This window comes from Rhododendron vialii, chromosome 11a (genome assembly GCF_030253575.1).
Source record: "Rhododendron vialii isolate Sample 1 chromosome 11a, ASM3025357v1".
Classification (NCBI taxonomy): Eukaryota; Viridiplantae; Streptophyta; class Magnoliopsida; order Ericales; family Ericaceae; genus Rhododendron; species Rhododendron vialii.
The window spans coordinates 14,446,561-14,460,807 of NC_080567.1; the positions used below are offsets into that span (position 1 = coordinate 14,446,561).

The 14,247-nt window shown below is 38.1% G+C and overlaps 3 protein-coding genes across 4 annotated transcripts in view; 2 read left to right on the forward strand and 1 right to left on the reverse strand.

The window, feature by feature from the left end:
- The window catches only part of LOC131307725 (uncharacterized), a 74,929-nt gene that overhangs the window by 57,276 nt on the left and 3,406 nt on the right, over positions 1-14,247 (forward strand). The window contains exons 2-4 of one of the 2 annotated variants that reach the window (XM_058334377.1): positions 13,229-13,292; positions 13,391-13,615; positions 13,707-13,873. In XM_058334377.1, the coding sequence (XP_058190360.1) occupies positions 13,229-13,292; positions 13,391-13,615; positions 13,707-13,873 (456 nt within the window). Of the gene's footprint in view, positions 1-13,228; positions 13,616-13,706; positions 13,874-14,247 lie in introns of both variants that reach the window. The other variant, XM_058334376.1, reaches the window with a different exon arrangement.
- LOC131307724 (STOREKEEPER protein-like) lies at positions 355-1,751 on the reverse strand. Its single transcript, XM_058334375.1, has one exon. The coding sequence runs from the start codon at positions 1,659-1,661 to the stop codon at positions 663-665; it is 999 nt and encodes a 332-aa protein (XP_058190358.1). The 5' UTR covers positions 1,662-1,751; the 3' UTR covers positions 355-662.
- LOC131307727 (uncharacterized) overlaps positions 4,067-14,247 on the forward strand; it is a 62,255-nt gene continuing 52,074 nt past the window's right edge. Inside the window, exons 1-2 of the mRNA XM_058334381.1 lie at positions 4,067-4,123; positions 4,435-4,471. The gene's annotated coding sequence lies outside the window, so the exon portion shown is untranslated. The remainder of the gene's footprint in view (positions 4,124-4,434; positions 4,472-14,247) is intronic.

Sequence of the window (14,247 nt, forward strand, 5' to 3'; positions counted from 1 at the left end):
GTACCCATGTGATTTCTCTAGGGAATCATATGAAAGAAATATTAACAAACCAAAATGGCTTGAATACTGAGATGAAATGGATCAGCTACTCCCTTGTAATTGGAAAGCATACATGACAATTCCAGTCTTCAAGGTCAAGAAGATAAACCATTGAAGTAAACTTCAAATGCGCTGAATGAAGGTATTGGTAACGCAAAGAGGGTATACTCCCTGTAAATAGGGGCATATTGCAAAGATAGGAGCAAAGAAAGAACAACAGGGTAATTAGAAAGCATACAAGACAATTCCAGTCTTCAAGGTCAAGAAGATAAACCATTGAAGTAAACTTCAAATGCGCTGAAGGAAGGTATTTGTAACGCAAAGAGGGTATACCCCCGAGAATATGAGCATATTGTTAGCAAAGAAACAAAGATACTACAAATTAATCATTAACCAGTTAATTCCCAGAACGGCTCCAGAAACAAAAAACAACCACCAAACCTAAAACCCTTGCCTTTCGCATTGTTTACGAACACCACAAAAAAGGACCAGTTACCACAGAATCATCATAACCAGTTCATTGCCAAAATGCTAGAGACACAAAAACAATAACAAACCTAACACCCTTGTCTTACCATTAGTAATCAGCAACAAAAAAATCCAGAATGTACCTGACTAAACCCTCAATCCCCTTGTGACTTCATCACCTCTATCACCGCTTCCATTTGCTCGCAAATCAAGCCCAACTTCTTCGAGTAAAGCTCCGTCTCCTCCACCCTCAACTTCTTGCACTTCCCCTCGAACTCCACCTTATTAGAATCACTAATCAACCCCAACCCAACCTTCACAATCTTCTCTCCCAAACTCAACCCACCAACGCTTCCACAAAAACCACCTGACCAAAACCCCCGCGCACGCGCCTCAACCTCCGCATCCACTTCCATTCTCTCAACCTTCCTCTTTTTTCCGCCCTTCCGCAAACCCACACTGCCGGTTCGACTTCCACTCTTCCTCACACTCGCATTAACCTTTGCCTTTCCACTTCCCACACCATTACCTCCAATATTCCCCCATATCTGTTTGGACAAGTCGAAGGCTATTTTCTCGTGGGCTCTCGAAAACACTAGGTGGTCCTTGCCGACTTTTTCCCCTCTCGTCACATTATTCTCGTACTTCTGCCTCAACCTCCGCATCTTCTCGTACAGCTGCGTCTTTGTAGCGCCGGAGAATCGCAGCGATTCCTTCACGAATTCGAGGAACCCGTTCATGTCAGACCCGGGTTCGACCTCTTTCTCCGACTTGAACCCAATCATCCCCTTCAAAATAGTAATTTCATCATCTTCACCAAACAACTGTTTTTTCTTTGCCATTTCCTCCACAGCGCCGCTAGCCTTCCTCGTAGGAGCCGCCTTAGAAATGGGTTTTGATTTCGGGTCGGGACGAGACGGGGAATCGGGTTCGGAGTTGGATGAGGACGAGGGTTGGGGATGTGAGGGGCGGGTTTTAGATGTGTTTGGTTGGTTTTGAGCGGAGGGTTTTTTGGGTGCAGAAGTGGAAATCTTACTTTTTTCTAGCTCTGCTTCTTCTCCTTCTGATGATGATGTGTCTTCTTCTTCTTCTTCTTCTTCTCCAGATGATGACGAAAGGGTTTGTTTTGGTCCTGCATTTCGAAAGGGTGCCATTTTTCTTGAAGGAGATGTAAGCACGGCCAGGGTTTGTACAGTCTGAAGAGGGATTGAGAAACTTTCTGACCGATCATCTACTTTATAGAAGGGAGGACAGGAAGAAGATAGAAGGAAAATTCAAAAATATCTAGGTCCTATTAAAAAATTATACCGTGTCCCACGCACTACCATTTCCCGAGTTCGGCTCCCATCCAGTGACGGTCCCGTCCAGTCCCGGCCAGTTGGCCTTTTTTCGGCAAATTTTGAGTTCGTTCATTGATTGGATCCGTCCATATTATAGATCTCGTCAAGACCTATAACCATGCCAAAAATCATGTCGGTCCAATATTGTTTAATATGCAATTGTAATCAATATATTTTGGAAAAAAAAATACCCACACTGAATTGAAACCCCTTTCATCCATTTCTCCAAAATAAATGTGGTCCAACCGTGTATTGAACGATATCGGATGGACATGATTTTTTTCAAGACCATGTGTCTCGACGAGATCTACAATATAGATGGATCCGATCATTGAACAAACTTGACATTTGTCGAAACAAGACAGACCGGCCAGGATTGGACGGAAACCCTCACTGGACAGGAGCCGCGTCCCATTTCCCTCCCATTTTTTTCCCTATTTTTTCTTTTCTTCCATTATTATATCAAAATTAAATTTTATAAAACAAAATTACAGTCAGGTTAAGGTTCTAAAAAAATAAAAACCATTAATTTTGGTTCTATTACTGATTCTTAATTAAGATAAATATAGATATACATATGTGTATGTAATTAAATATGTATTTGAATTTTATAGGTTAATCTTTTTCTTACTAAACTTAATTTATTTAGAGATGAAATTTCATTATTAAGAAAGCCTTTATTTTATTCCTTCACTTCCTATTTCAGCAGATTGTCTTCATATTTCTTTAATTTTATAAGTTCATATTTTGTGAATAAGTGTTTGGATGTTTATTGGAATAGAATCGGAACCGAACCAAAACTAGACCAGTCCTGCGATTTGGTTCTCATTAGGTTCCATGCATATATTGGTTAAGTTCTGGTTCCCAATTTTCTAGAACCGTTTGAAAAGGTCTGGTTACTGATTTTCTAGAGAACCGAACCAATCCGAACCTTGTACACCCCTAGAGCATTCAATGAATCGAAGAATGTGTTCAGTTTGAAGTCTAATACTCAATCCCTCTTTGCGCTCGGTCCCAATAAATTTTCTCCCTGATTATTACTCTCATTTCTTTATATATCTCTCTTCATTCATTACACCAAAAATCTCCTAAACTCTCCAACTTTCCTACTAAATCTTTTTGTTTTATGGCACATAAATGAAGGGATTGAAGAGATTATAGCAGATCAAGTTGTCTAATTTTCATAAGCTAAGATGATGTTCCATTAACACTTTTTGAAAAAAAATGTCGTTTTGTCCTTATTTAAATTTTTTTCGCGTTTGTTCATTTTGTGCCAAATTTTTTGGACCTTTTGTTTCATCTCAACAAGACAAAAAAATAAATAAAAATTTACTTTTACCCAAATATTTTGAACAATAACCACTTTTAAGTAGAAAAAGTAATAAAAAAAGTGAAAAAAATTTACTTAAAAGTGGTCATTGTTCAAAATATTTAAGTAAAGTAATTTATTTTTGCTTTTCCAATTTGTCTCAAAAAGTCAAAAATAATTGGCACAAAATAAACAAATGCGAAAAAAATTCAAATAAAAACAAAACCAAAAAGTGAAAAAATTGAAAAAAGTTGTTCATAGAACGGGGCATAACTCTTCCAGCCCCTTTGTCCTTTTTCTATTTATTATAAGTTGAACCATTGTAAGGTCTCACATCGTCCACTTGAGAAAAATGTGAAATGGTTTATAAGAAAACGTCTACCAGCTACTGTAGAATTTGAAATTAATCTTTTCAACTACATGGTTAGATGAAGAGTTAGCAGGTCAGCTGGGAAACCAAACAAATCCTCCAATGAGTTCATTAACCAATTTACGCACACCTCGACTAATCTTCTCTTCGATAGTGAAAGACAGACCATTCATGCCGAAAATAGAGAATTTGTGGCTTGACTCCAAGAATCAAATCCTGATCAATTGTATGAAAAATAAACTTACCAATCAACCAGACTAACCCTTAGGGTTGGCCTATCTAGCTCTGCCATATGTGGCTTCCTATAATCTTTTTTTTTTTTTTGATCCGCCCTATAATTACATCTTTATCTACTTATCAATCAAAACATGCACGAGTCGATTCATTTCGCTGTTCAAAAAACAAAACAAAAAAGTCAATTCATTTGGAAGCCCGTTCATTCATAAGTCGTAGTGGACAAGATCGGCCATAAGTGCTCATAAAACACGACCATGCCTAACCACATCGAATCCAGCGTCATTCCCCTCGAGCCCATTGAAACTTGAACCATTTGTTAGTTCCACCAATCTCAAGCGAGAGATTCGAGACCAAACGCTGGTAAACTCTCTCTCTCTCTCTCTCTCTCTCTCTCTCTCTCTCTCTCTCTCTCTCTCTGTCTCTCTCTCTCTCTCTCTCTCTCTCTCTGTCTCTCTCTCTCTCTCTCTCTCTCTCTCTCTCTCTCTCTCTCTCTCTCTCAATAAATACGTTTGGTTAGGAACAAATTAATGGCAGTTTTCCTTTCCAAACTAATTACTTCGACATTCACTTTAACCTATATGAGAAAGAAGACAAATCGAATGAAATTTGCGAATTTACGAAGTAGAGGAGTCTGCGATTAAAAGTAACTTGATAACCTCGAAAAACTGCAGGAATAAAGAGCGCTTCATTCAAAGGGATTGAGATTGTGTGGTTTAGTCTCCATCTCGATTTCTTCCACACAAAAGTCGATTGCCCTCTCTCTCTCTCTCTCTCTCTCTCTCTCTCTCTCTCTCTCTCTCTCTCTCTCTCTCTCTCTCTCTCTCTCTCTCTCTCACGAAAGTCGATTGCTCCTCTCTCTCTCTCTCTCTCTCTCTCTCTCTCTCTCTCTCTCTCTCTCTCTCTCTCTCTCTCTCTCCTTGCTATATGGAAGTACAAAGACTTGTCCAAGTGCAAAGTATTTTTCTGGTTGGAATCCAGCTAGCACTTTTTTCATTAAGGGGCTCTTGCAACCATGTGTTTTCCAGCGAGGTTGGTGAACTACACTGATTCTTGTCAATAATTTACACAATGATCAACTATGTTTTCTTTCCAATGATGGAGGTTTGTTGTTGAAAATCCTAGATCCTCTACGTTTAAAGATTTGCTATGTTTTAATCTCAATCAACGATTCACCATGTGATAAACAAAATCAATCTCACAAACTCAAAGCAAACAAATAACGAACACCATGATATACGTGAAAAACCCAAAATGGGAAAAAAACTACAGGAAGGAATCAAACATTACTAAACACGAGGTTACAAGAACTCTTACGATAAGTTTGAACTCCACAAACTAAACCTAGACGATTGCCGAATCCACGTACACCGCTCTGAATGCTTGACCGCTGCTGTCTTGAATCCACAAGCCTTCCGTTTGCCTCCCAGAAATCCACCAAAGGACTTTAACTTGCCTAGAAATAATCCTCCTTGGGGCTTTTCTCAAATAAGTTGAAGAAGATACTGAAACCTCTTGAAGATGTCTTGTATGCTCAATGATCCATCAATCCCATTTTACTCCAATATCCAAAGTAAAAACCCTCCTTTCTCTAAGTCTGATGTGAATTGCATATATCGTGTTAGAGAAAAATAATCTTGACGGCCTTGTATTTAAAATAGGTTTCTTAGTCAAATCTCACTGAATATTGCCATATACCGAAAATGGGATCTCACGGAATATTGCCATATTCCCTTGATTGCCAATCTTCCTTGATTTTCTTCAACCCAAAAACTCAGCCTCTCGATTACACATTATTAATTGATTTCCTTCCACTTTCTAAACAGACACTTTAAAAATAAAAATAAATAAATTACAACTCGATAAATAAATAATCGCAATTACACGGACGAATGTGTTTTGACGCATGCCATTGACAATCATAAATATTTTGCCCTTACAATCTCCCCCTTTGGCAATGCATGACAAAACACATCAAAAAAAATCTAACACCTCTAACACCTAATCCCAACAAAAACAATGATCATCCTGCAATGTTCTCAACAAGCGCACAGTTAGATCCCACAATATCCTACTCCCCCTTTTTGTCATGGATTGACGAAGAAAGAGCAAGGATAAATGAACAACATATGCTAGGGCACGCAGAGAAATCAATTAAACGCATATAGACTAGGCAGAAACATAGATATATTGATGAAACCAAGATACGCCCACTCACCAAACAAAGATATGCTCCTATAGAGAGGGATCGCAAACAAACAAAAGAATATACCATGAAGCACTCAATCACCAAGATATATCACACATAAAAGAAACATCGCATGGTACCCCAAGTTAAGATTGCTTTCAACGGAGCTACCCTACGAAAATTTCAAAGAACTACCATGGGTATGAAATCATGCAAGTGTCATAGTGATTGTGTGCAATGATAGCCTTAACAATATAATCAACTCAGGCTCCGTTCCGAAAACCTTCTTAAAAGATAAGTACTTATTTTGAAATTTCTCATTCAAAAATAAGAAGGGTCATTCCACAAAACCCAAATAAAAAGTTCCTTTCACATTTTCAAACTCAAAAATAATGTAAATGAAAAAAAAAATTCAATTTTTTTTGCACCGTATTAAAGATCTTAATGAGATCTATCAAACAAGATCCATAGTGATAAGAAAATTATTTGCGTAAACACATGATTTTTGAGTGTGAAGTTGCCTTATACAAAAAATAAGACTATTGCTATGAGAATGGGCGCCGGCGGAGGGAAATCGTACCGATGGCCGCGCCGGACCGTCTCCGGCCACCGGACGGCCGATCCAAGCCGTCCAAAAATTCTATAAAAAAAAAACCAAGGGGGCTAACGCGGGAATTAACGGCATCCGAGGTGTGTAGGGTGCTTGATCTGAGCACTCCTTGTTGTGTATATGATTTCACATGAAAAAGGGGTGCTCGGATCAAACACCCTACACACCTCGGATGCCGTTGATTCCCACGTAGGCCCCCTCGGTTTTTTTTGTAAGAATTTTTGGACGGCTCGGATCGGCCATCCGGTGGCTGAAGACGGCCCGGCGCAGCCGTCGGTACGATTTCCCTCCCCGGCCGATCGGTACCTATATAAATTCTTCCAAAATAAGTATCAACCTTCTTATTTTCCGGAACAAGGCTTCTTATTAGACAAAAAATAAGTTCTTATTTCGGTTCTGGAACGGGCCCTCATCCCTATGAGGTCATATCAACCAAGAAGGGACCAACTTACATCATTCTCCACAAGGGCGGTAGACCAACTCTAACCCGCCTGAAGTATGATCATATAAAAAACGGGGTTAAGTGAGTATATAACATGATATTCTCCCCCTCAAGAGATGCCAACCATATACCAAATAATCACACAATATTTTTGCACCGTCATGGGCGGCTTTCACAAATCTAAGGCTGTAGCTTAAATCCATGACGCAAAAAAAAAAATTACACGAGGTGCAAGTCAATGGTAGCTCACACGTGCACATAGAAGTAGCCCTTTCCTCAGGTCTCTCAATTTTTTATATTTTCTCTTTCTTTTTTTTTAAAACCATCAAACCAAACCAATCGACCTCACATGGGGTATGCAAGTCAAAGGTCAATACCCAAGGTGAATGACATAGGGTGTCCACCACAAGGACAAATACTTACCCAAAGAGATAAGGATCAACTTCTCAAGGCTATCAATGGGTGTGTACAAACACATGCAATGACTACTAGACACATGATTTTTTGATGAAATTCTCATGAAAGTAGCTCTTGAGAAGGCATGCATGACAAGTTCGAACCATAAGATGCGCTAGTATGAGATATAGCAAAGACATCAAGAAGTGCACCATGCTCAGGGTGAAGAAAATTTTTGCCTTTTTTTTAAAAAAAAAAATTGTTGTTTTTTTTTTTGGTATTTGTGAATGTTTTTGTCTTTTTCAATCATATATCAAAATAAAAACTTTTCAGCTTTCCTAAAAAAAATAACGACAGTCTAGGAAACAATTAAAAAAAACACCAATATAAACTAAGTGCGATAAGAAACGAAGCACAATAAAAAAAAATCATAACTCTAGGTATAAGATAGACAAGAAAATCAACCTAGACTTTGGATGCAATTAATTAAGAACAAGCCTTTAAAAGATAAGGTCTACTCCTCCAAATGATCCAGTGTCATCTAAATGGTCAGTAGATATATTCACTCGATATTTCAAGTCTGACTTCCACACTCAAATAAGTCTGGTCTTAATTTGTGTTGCACTACTTGTTTTGCTAGGCATAGGTTCAGGTGTCATACTCCTAGTGTTGACAAGATTAGTAGTGATACTAGCACGAAAAAAGTAACCATGCTGTTGGAAACAATTAGGTCTAGTATGACCTTTTACACTACAGTAGTGACATGTAGGTACAAATCTCGCACCATTAGCTTTTCTAATAGGAAGAGGCTTCTTAGCAGGATTAATGCTATTAGGTTTAGGATTTACCTCTTTAGAATTTGCTTCATTTATTTTACTTGCAAGTTGTTCAGATGATGAAGCTCCATGAAAGCCAAGGCTTGACTTGTCACTTGTTTGTCTTTGAGCACCAAGAATGTCTTCTAATTTCTTTGAACCTGCAGTCATTCTTTTAAAAGTAGCATTGGCCTTGTTGCAAATTAGCTACCTTTAACTCAAGTAATTTGTTAGATTCAAAAGAAGCATACAAATCAATACCAAGTTTAACATTCATGCTTTTAATCTCCACAAGTTCATTAACCATAGAATCCCTATTATTCTCAACTTGACTCACCCGAACTTGAGCTTCCAAAAGCTCTTGCTTGAGTTTTACATAGGACTCATCACTATTCTTCACTTCACTAGATAGCTTAATGTTAGTCTTAGTCAACCTCAGACTTTCTATGTAAAGTTCATTGAAAGCTTTCTCCAAACTCTCTTCCTCCTCACTCTCACTATTAATCAAATCCTCACCATTACACTATCATCTTCTAATTTAAACTTACGCACATGAGGATGCACAGAAGCTCCCAAAGCCACGACTTTACTATTTCCCCCACAATTTTCTTCTTCATCAGAGTCACTATCATCCCAAGTTCTGACATTATAGAATTTATTTTTCTGTTTGTTAGCACAATCTTGGGCAATATGACCAAACCCCATGCACTCGTAACATTGGGGACCCAATGATTTGCTCTCTTTCCTATCTTTACCCTTGGAAAACCTACCATTCTTATCTTTTGAACTAGGACCAAAGGTTTTATTCTTTTTAAAAAACTTTCCAATTTTTTTAACAAACAAAACCATTTTCTCTTGGTCCAATTCATCGTCATCACTATCCGAGACCTTGAAACTATCTTTAAAACTAGAAAAAGCCAAGGATTTTTCCACTTTTTTGTTCTTCTCTTTTTGAGGTATGTATTGTGACAATTTAGTTTCAAAAGTTAAGAGGTGGCCAACAACTTCCTCAACCTTCATGGAATAAAAATTAGGCAAACATTCAAGGACTTCAACTTTAGTAATAAACCTCTCAGGTAAAGAACGTATAATTTTCTTAACTATTTTCTCTTGAGAAATAGGCTCACCTAAGTTAAAGCTTGAGTTCACAATTTCACTCAGCCTCACATAAAAATCATCAAACGTCTCATTGTCACTCATCCGTATCATCTCAAAATCAGTGATAATACTCTGAAGCTTTTGTTGTCTCACTAGACTATTCCTCTCATGAGTAATGGCTAAAATATCCCATGCATACTTAGCAATTTCACAAGTGGAAATACGTTGAAATTCAGGCAAAGAAACACAACCAAAAATAGCATTAAGAGAACATGAAGAATATGTTTCATTCTGATGATCACCGTTGGGCCATGACTCATAAGGCTTTCGAACATTTTTACCATCCACAGTGGAGGTAGGCTCGGTATAACCATTAACAACTGAGAGCCAGACTCGATTATTTTGAGACTTCAAATAAGCCTTCATCCTAGCTTTCCAATATGCATAATTAGACCCATCTAAAATAGGAGGTTTTGCAACAGCAGAGTTATGAAAATTAGGATTTTCCATAATAGCAAATTAGAAAAAAAATAGGATCCACTCTAGGAATAAACCCTAATATTACGAGCGACCCGCTCGGATACCAATTGAAAATCCTAGATCCTCTAGGTTTAAAGATGTGCTATGTTTTAATCTCAATCAACGATTCACCATGCGATAAACAAAATCAATCTCATAAACGAAAAGCAAACAAATAACGAACACCAAGATATACGTGGAAAATCCAAAACGGGAAAAAAATCACGGGAATGAATCAAACACTACTAAACACAAGGTTACAAGAACTCTTACGAAACGTTTAAACTCCACAAACCTAAACCTAGACGCTCTTGCCGAATCCACGTACACCTCTCTGAATGCTTGACCGCTGCTATCTTGAATCCACAAGCCTTCCGTTTGCCTCCCAGAAATCCACCGAAGGACTTTAACTTGCCTAGAAATCCTCCTTAGGGCTTTTCTCAAATAAGTTGAAGAAGATACTGAAACCTCTTGAAGATGTCTTGTATACTCAATGATCTATCGATCCCATTTTACTCCAAGATCCAAAGTAAAAACCCTCATTTCTCTAAGTCTGATGTGAATTGCATATATCGTGTTAGAGAAAAATAATCTTGACGGCCATGTATTTAAAATGGGTTGCTTAATCATATATCACCGAATATTGTCATATACCGAAAATGGGATCTCACGGAATATTGCCATATTCCCTTGATTGCCAATCTTCCTTGATTTTCTTCAACCCAAAAACTCAGCCTTTCGATTACACATTATTAATTGATTTCCTTCCACTTTCTAAACACACTTTAAAAATAAAAATAAATAAATTACAACTCGATAAATAAATAATCGCAATTACACGGACGAATGTGTTTTGACGCATGTCATCGACAATCATAAATATTTTGCCCTTACAGTTGTTAAATTTCTATGTTACTACTAAAGTTCTTTTTCAATATATTTTTTCATGTGCATAAATTGTCAAATTTCTCCAAATGGGGGATTCCGATGCTCTCAATTTCATACATGGAGAGGTTTTCTACATTTGATGGATCAATCGCGATACAGCCACGTCCATGGTTTGGAATATTGGTGATACGTATCGATGTACCAAGTTGCGTTGTGAAAGGAAAATCGCATGAGTATTGGCAGTATTTGTCCGTTACGGCTGATATAGTAAAAAAATACAGCCGATACGTAATGGCAGTATTGGTGACATGTTGTGCGAATATTTAAAAAAAAAAAATCACGCCTCTAGTCGCCAATACCATTATGCTACAACTGATATGCCTTGAAACCGCGACATTGCAACCAATACCGTTATGGAGACCAATATCGATATTTGGAACTATGGCCACGTCATTAATCTCTGTTGAATTCAAGAAAATGGTTTGGGTAGAGGTTCTAGAAACTTGACTCCACCAAAAAGTTGATTACATGAGGTCTCACGTAGGCCCCTCATTCAATTTCTAGTATTCTATATCGTCGACTCATATTTCAATTGGGATTCCTATCAACCCTCTCTCTTACTTTTGATTAAATTGCATACCATAATTACTGCAATCATCTTAGCTCCAAGATTTGAATGAACAAAGATGTGCAACTTGAAGGTAAAGTATTGCATAAGATCTAAGAACCAATCCCATCCTGCATTTGTTTCAATTTCATGCAGTTATTCATGATCTACCAAACTCCATCAGCTAATGGTGTCCCATCAGGCTTGATTGCTCTCATTTTGTACTTCAAAGCATATTTTAGTTACTCCATTTGCTTTAACCATAAGTACATTCTTCTGTAAGCTGCATCTTTACTTACTCCATTTGATCTAACCAGGAGTACTGTGAGGGTTGAAAAGAAGTAAAAAAGACGCATTATCATCAAGAAATAGTCTTGGAACATATGTGAAAGGGAAATTTTGTATAAAAGGGGATTTCCAGTTTTCCACATATAGAAAATAGGAACAAGAATGTATTTGAGCTGTAAAACAAGGGATGAGCTCCACTGCATACCCTGGCCTCGACATACTCTCATTGGTGGGCCCTGCCCCAAGTCGTGAATGTCGATGTGAACTATTCATCGTGTAGGTTTTTTTAAATCTGCAAAAAAATCTGCCTGATCGTGCATAGATAAATACTTGAACAAACTGTACTTCATATGATAAAATGGATGATCTAAGTTTTAATTTTACTTAATGTCAATTTTAATAAGAAAATAAGAGTTGTTCATGTACTTGTCAATATTCAATCAAGCTAATTTTATTTCATGAAGATTCAAATCTACGGTATCCATGGGATGAACGATTTGGATCATTATTTTGAGCTCGGGACTAGATCCACAAGTAAGGCAACGAGGGGAGTTGAACCCATATACATGCATAAGAGATCACAATACCTTCTTAAGCAAATTTCCCAGCTGATACATTCTCTTCCCAACAAAATTGCCAAGACATTAATGATTAATACAGGATTCATCTAGATATGGTTATTTTAGTTACCATACTTTTCATTAAATTTACAGGCTCTCAATGACATACACAGAACATATGGCTACCACTTAAAAGCCCATCCTTGTGATATGTTGAATGGACTCCAACTTTCGATGGGGTAGTAGGGTGGAATCCACTATGATTTTTCTATGAATGAGCCTGAGTGCGGGATCCGCTATGATTCTATGAATGAGCCCAAGTGTGCTGTGTGATCTCCGGCAGCGGTAAAGCCTGCAAAACCAGCAATCCAGTAAGCTTGCCGAACTGGATAAGCCCCCTCCGATGCCTAAGTGATGCAGGCCAATATCATTAAAATATATACCTCCCTGCATCACTAAGTCAGCAAACCCTGAGAGAAAAACAAACAAAACTAGGGGTTTGAGTAGTTGAGAGTGCATTTGATGGAGATGAAGTACCCCTGTTATCTATTTCTCTTTGCTTAGTCTCCAAGCTTTGTTAGCTCATGCGCTCGTAAACATATCACATGACCTCCCCCCCAATCCAGGATTGCTACATGGAGACTACAACTCAACTGGGAAGGTTTTTGTGACATCATTACTCCAGTGCCAAGGTTCTCTCTTAGTTCCCTTGCTTTCCCCATTTTGCCTTGCCATGTGGCAGTTCTGTTTCCATATTAGCTCGAGCTGTCCCGATTGGAAGGGTCCTGATCCAGTCTGAACTTCTCATAAATGTCATCCCACTTCTCATAATCCCTCCATGCCATTGGGGTCATGGTGGGTGGACCCGGAGACGGGTCGCAGTTGAGCCTGCTGGCTTGTGTTTGTACTGTGTTATTATTTTATATGCTCTGCCTACCATGCTGATGGATAATTGTCCTCAGACATATGTAATGATATCACATGTTTGAGGTGTTTTTCCTGCCTTCTTTGGATTGTCATATTTGAGACTAGACTCTCTTTCTCAACATTCAAGCAGCCAAGTGTGACTCAAATCCTGATGTCAAAACCCATGCTAGAAATGATTGGCCTTCCGCAGAGAAGTATATTACAGAACCCTATTTTGAGATACATGTTAGCTTTGTTGATTCTAGTTTTATAAATTTCATAGAAAATGAGCTTCCCCTTGGCTTTCGTGGAGTGCTGCAAGAAGAACTCAATCTTATCCTAAGGCTATCAGATCTGCAATGCTATCTAACTGGTGAAGGTTCTCATCGTCGCTTGTCTTCATCCATCAAATTGAGTGGCCAACTAGAGTCCAAAGCTGAGCTACCCAGACACTCGTGCAAGGCCATTATCATAGAAAAACTGCCCTCTAGGATTTTTGCAGATCCATTTGAGCTTCAACATCTCCTTCAACGTGGTGGTAGGCTCCATTATTTTTTCCTTTGCCTTGAAGATGCTATGATTATAGCTGTCATCTTCATGGTGTATGATACGTGTACTCTTTGATGTAGTCTTTACAGATGTAGCAGTTTTTGGAGATACAAACTTGGAGTTGCCTTCGGTAGTTTCAAATCGGTCTATTGTTGAGGTGCACATCGATGTTGATCTTAATATAGTATCAGGACACAACAATGGACTGGAAATCGATGTTGAGGTTTCATTACATGCACGCTATCCGGTATGTGAAAAGAATTCTGGATTTTCTTTGGAAACAAAGAAAGTGATAATAATTGTTGGACGTAGCTTATGCTTAATTGAAGTTATCCTAAGTCTCCTTCCCTTTTTTTCTAGTCAGTGGTTTGAAATTGACAAGTATGCTTGCTTTACCAGCATAATGGTTGATATCTACACTTTTGAAAGCTTGAAAGGGGAAAAAATGGATTGCACAATGATGTGAAGTGTTTAGTGTATCCGTTGTTCTTCACTAACAAAATACTACACTTCCACCCTAGCTCCAAACATAACCATGTAAAAAGAAGAATAAAGGAAAAAGAAATTGTTGGATAACACAACAGAAAATGAAACATGCTTTGTATGATATTCCAGCCTAAG

Coding starts and splice junctions, on each gene's coding strand:
- LOC131307724 (XM_058334375.1), bottom strand. CDS start 1,661: ATGGCACCCTTTCGAAATGCAGGACCAAAACAAACCCTTTCGTCATCA.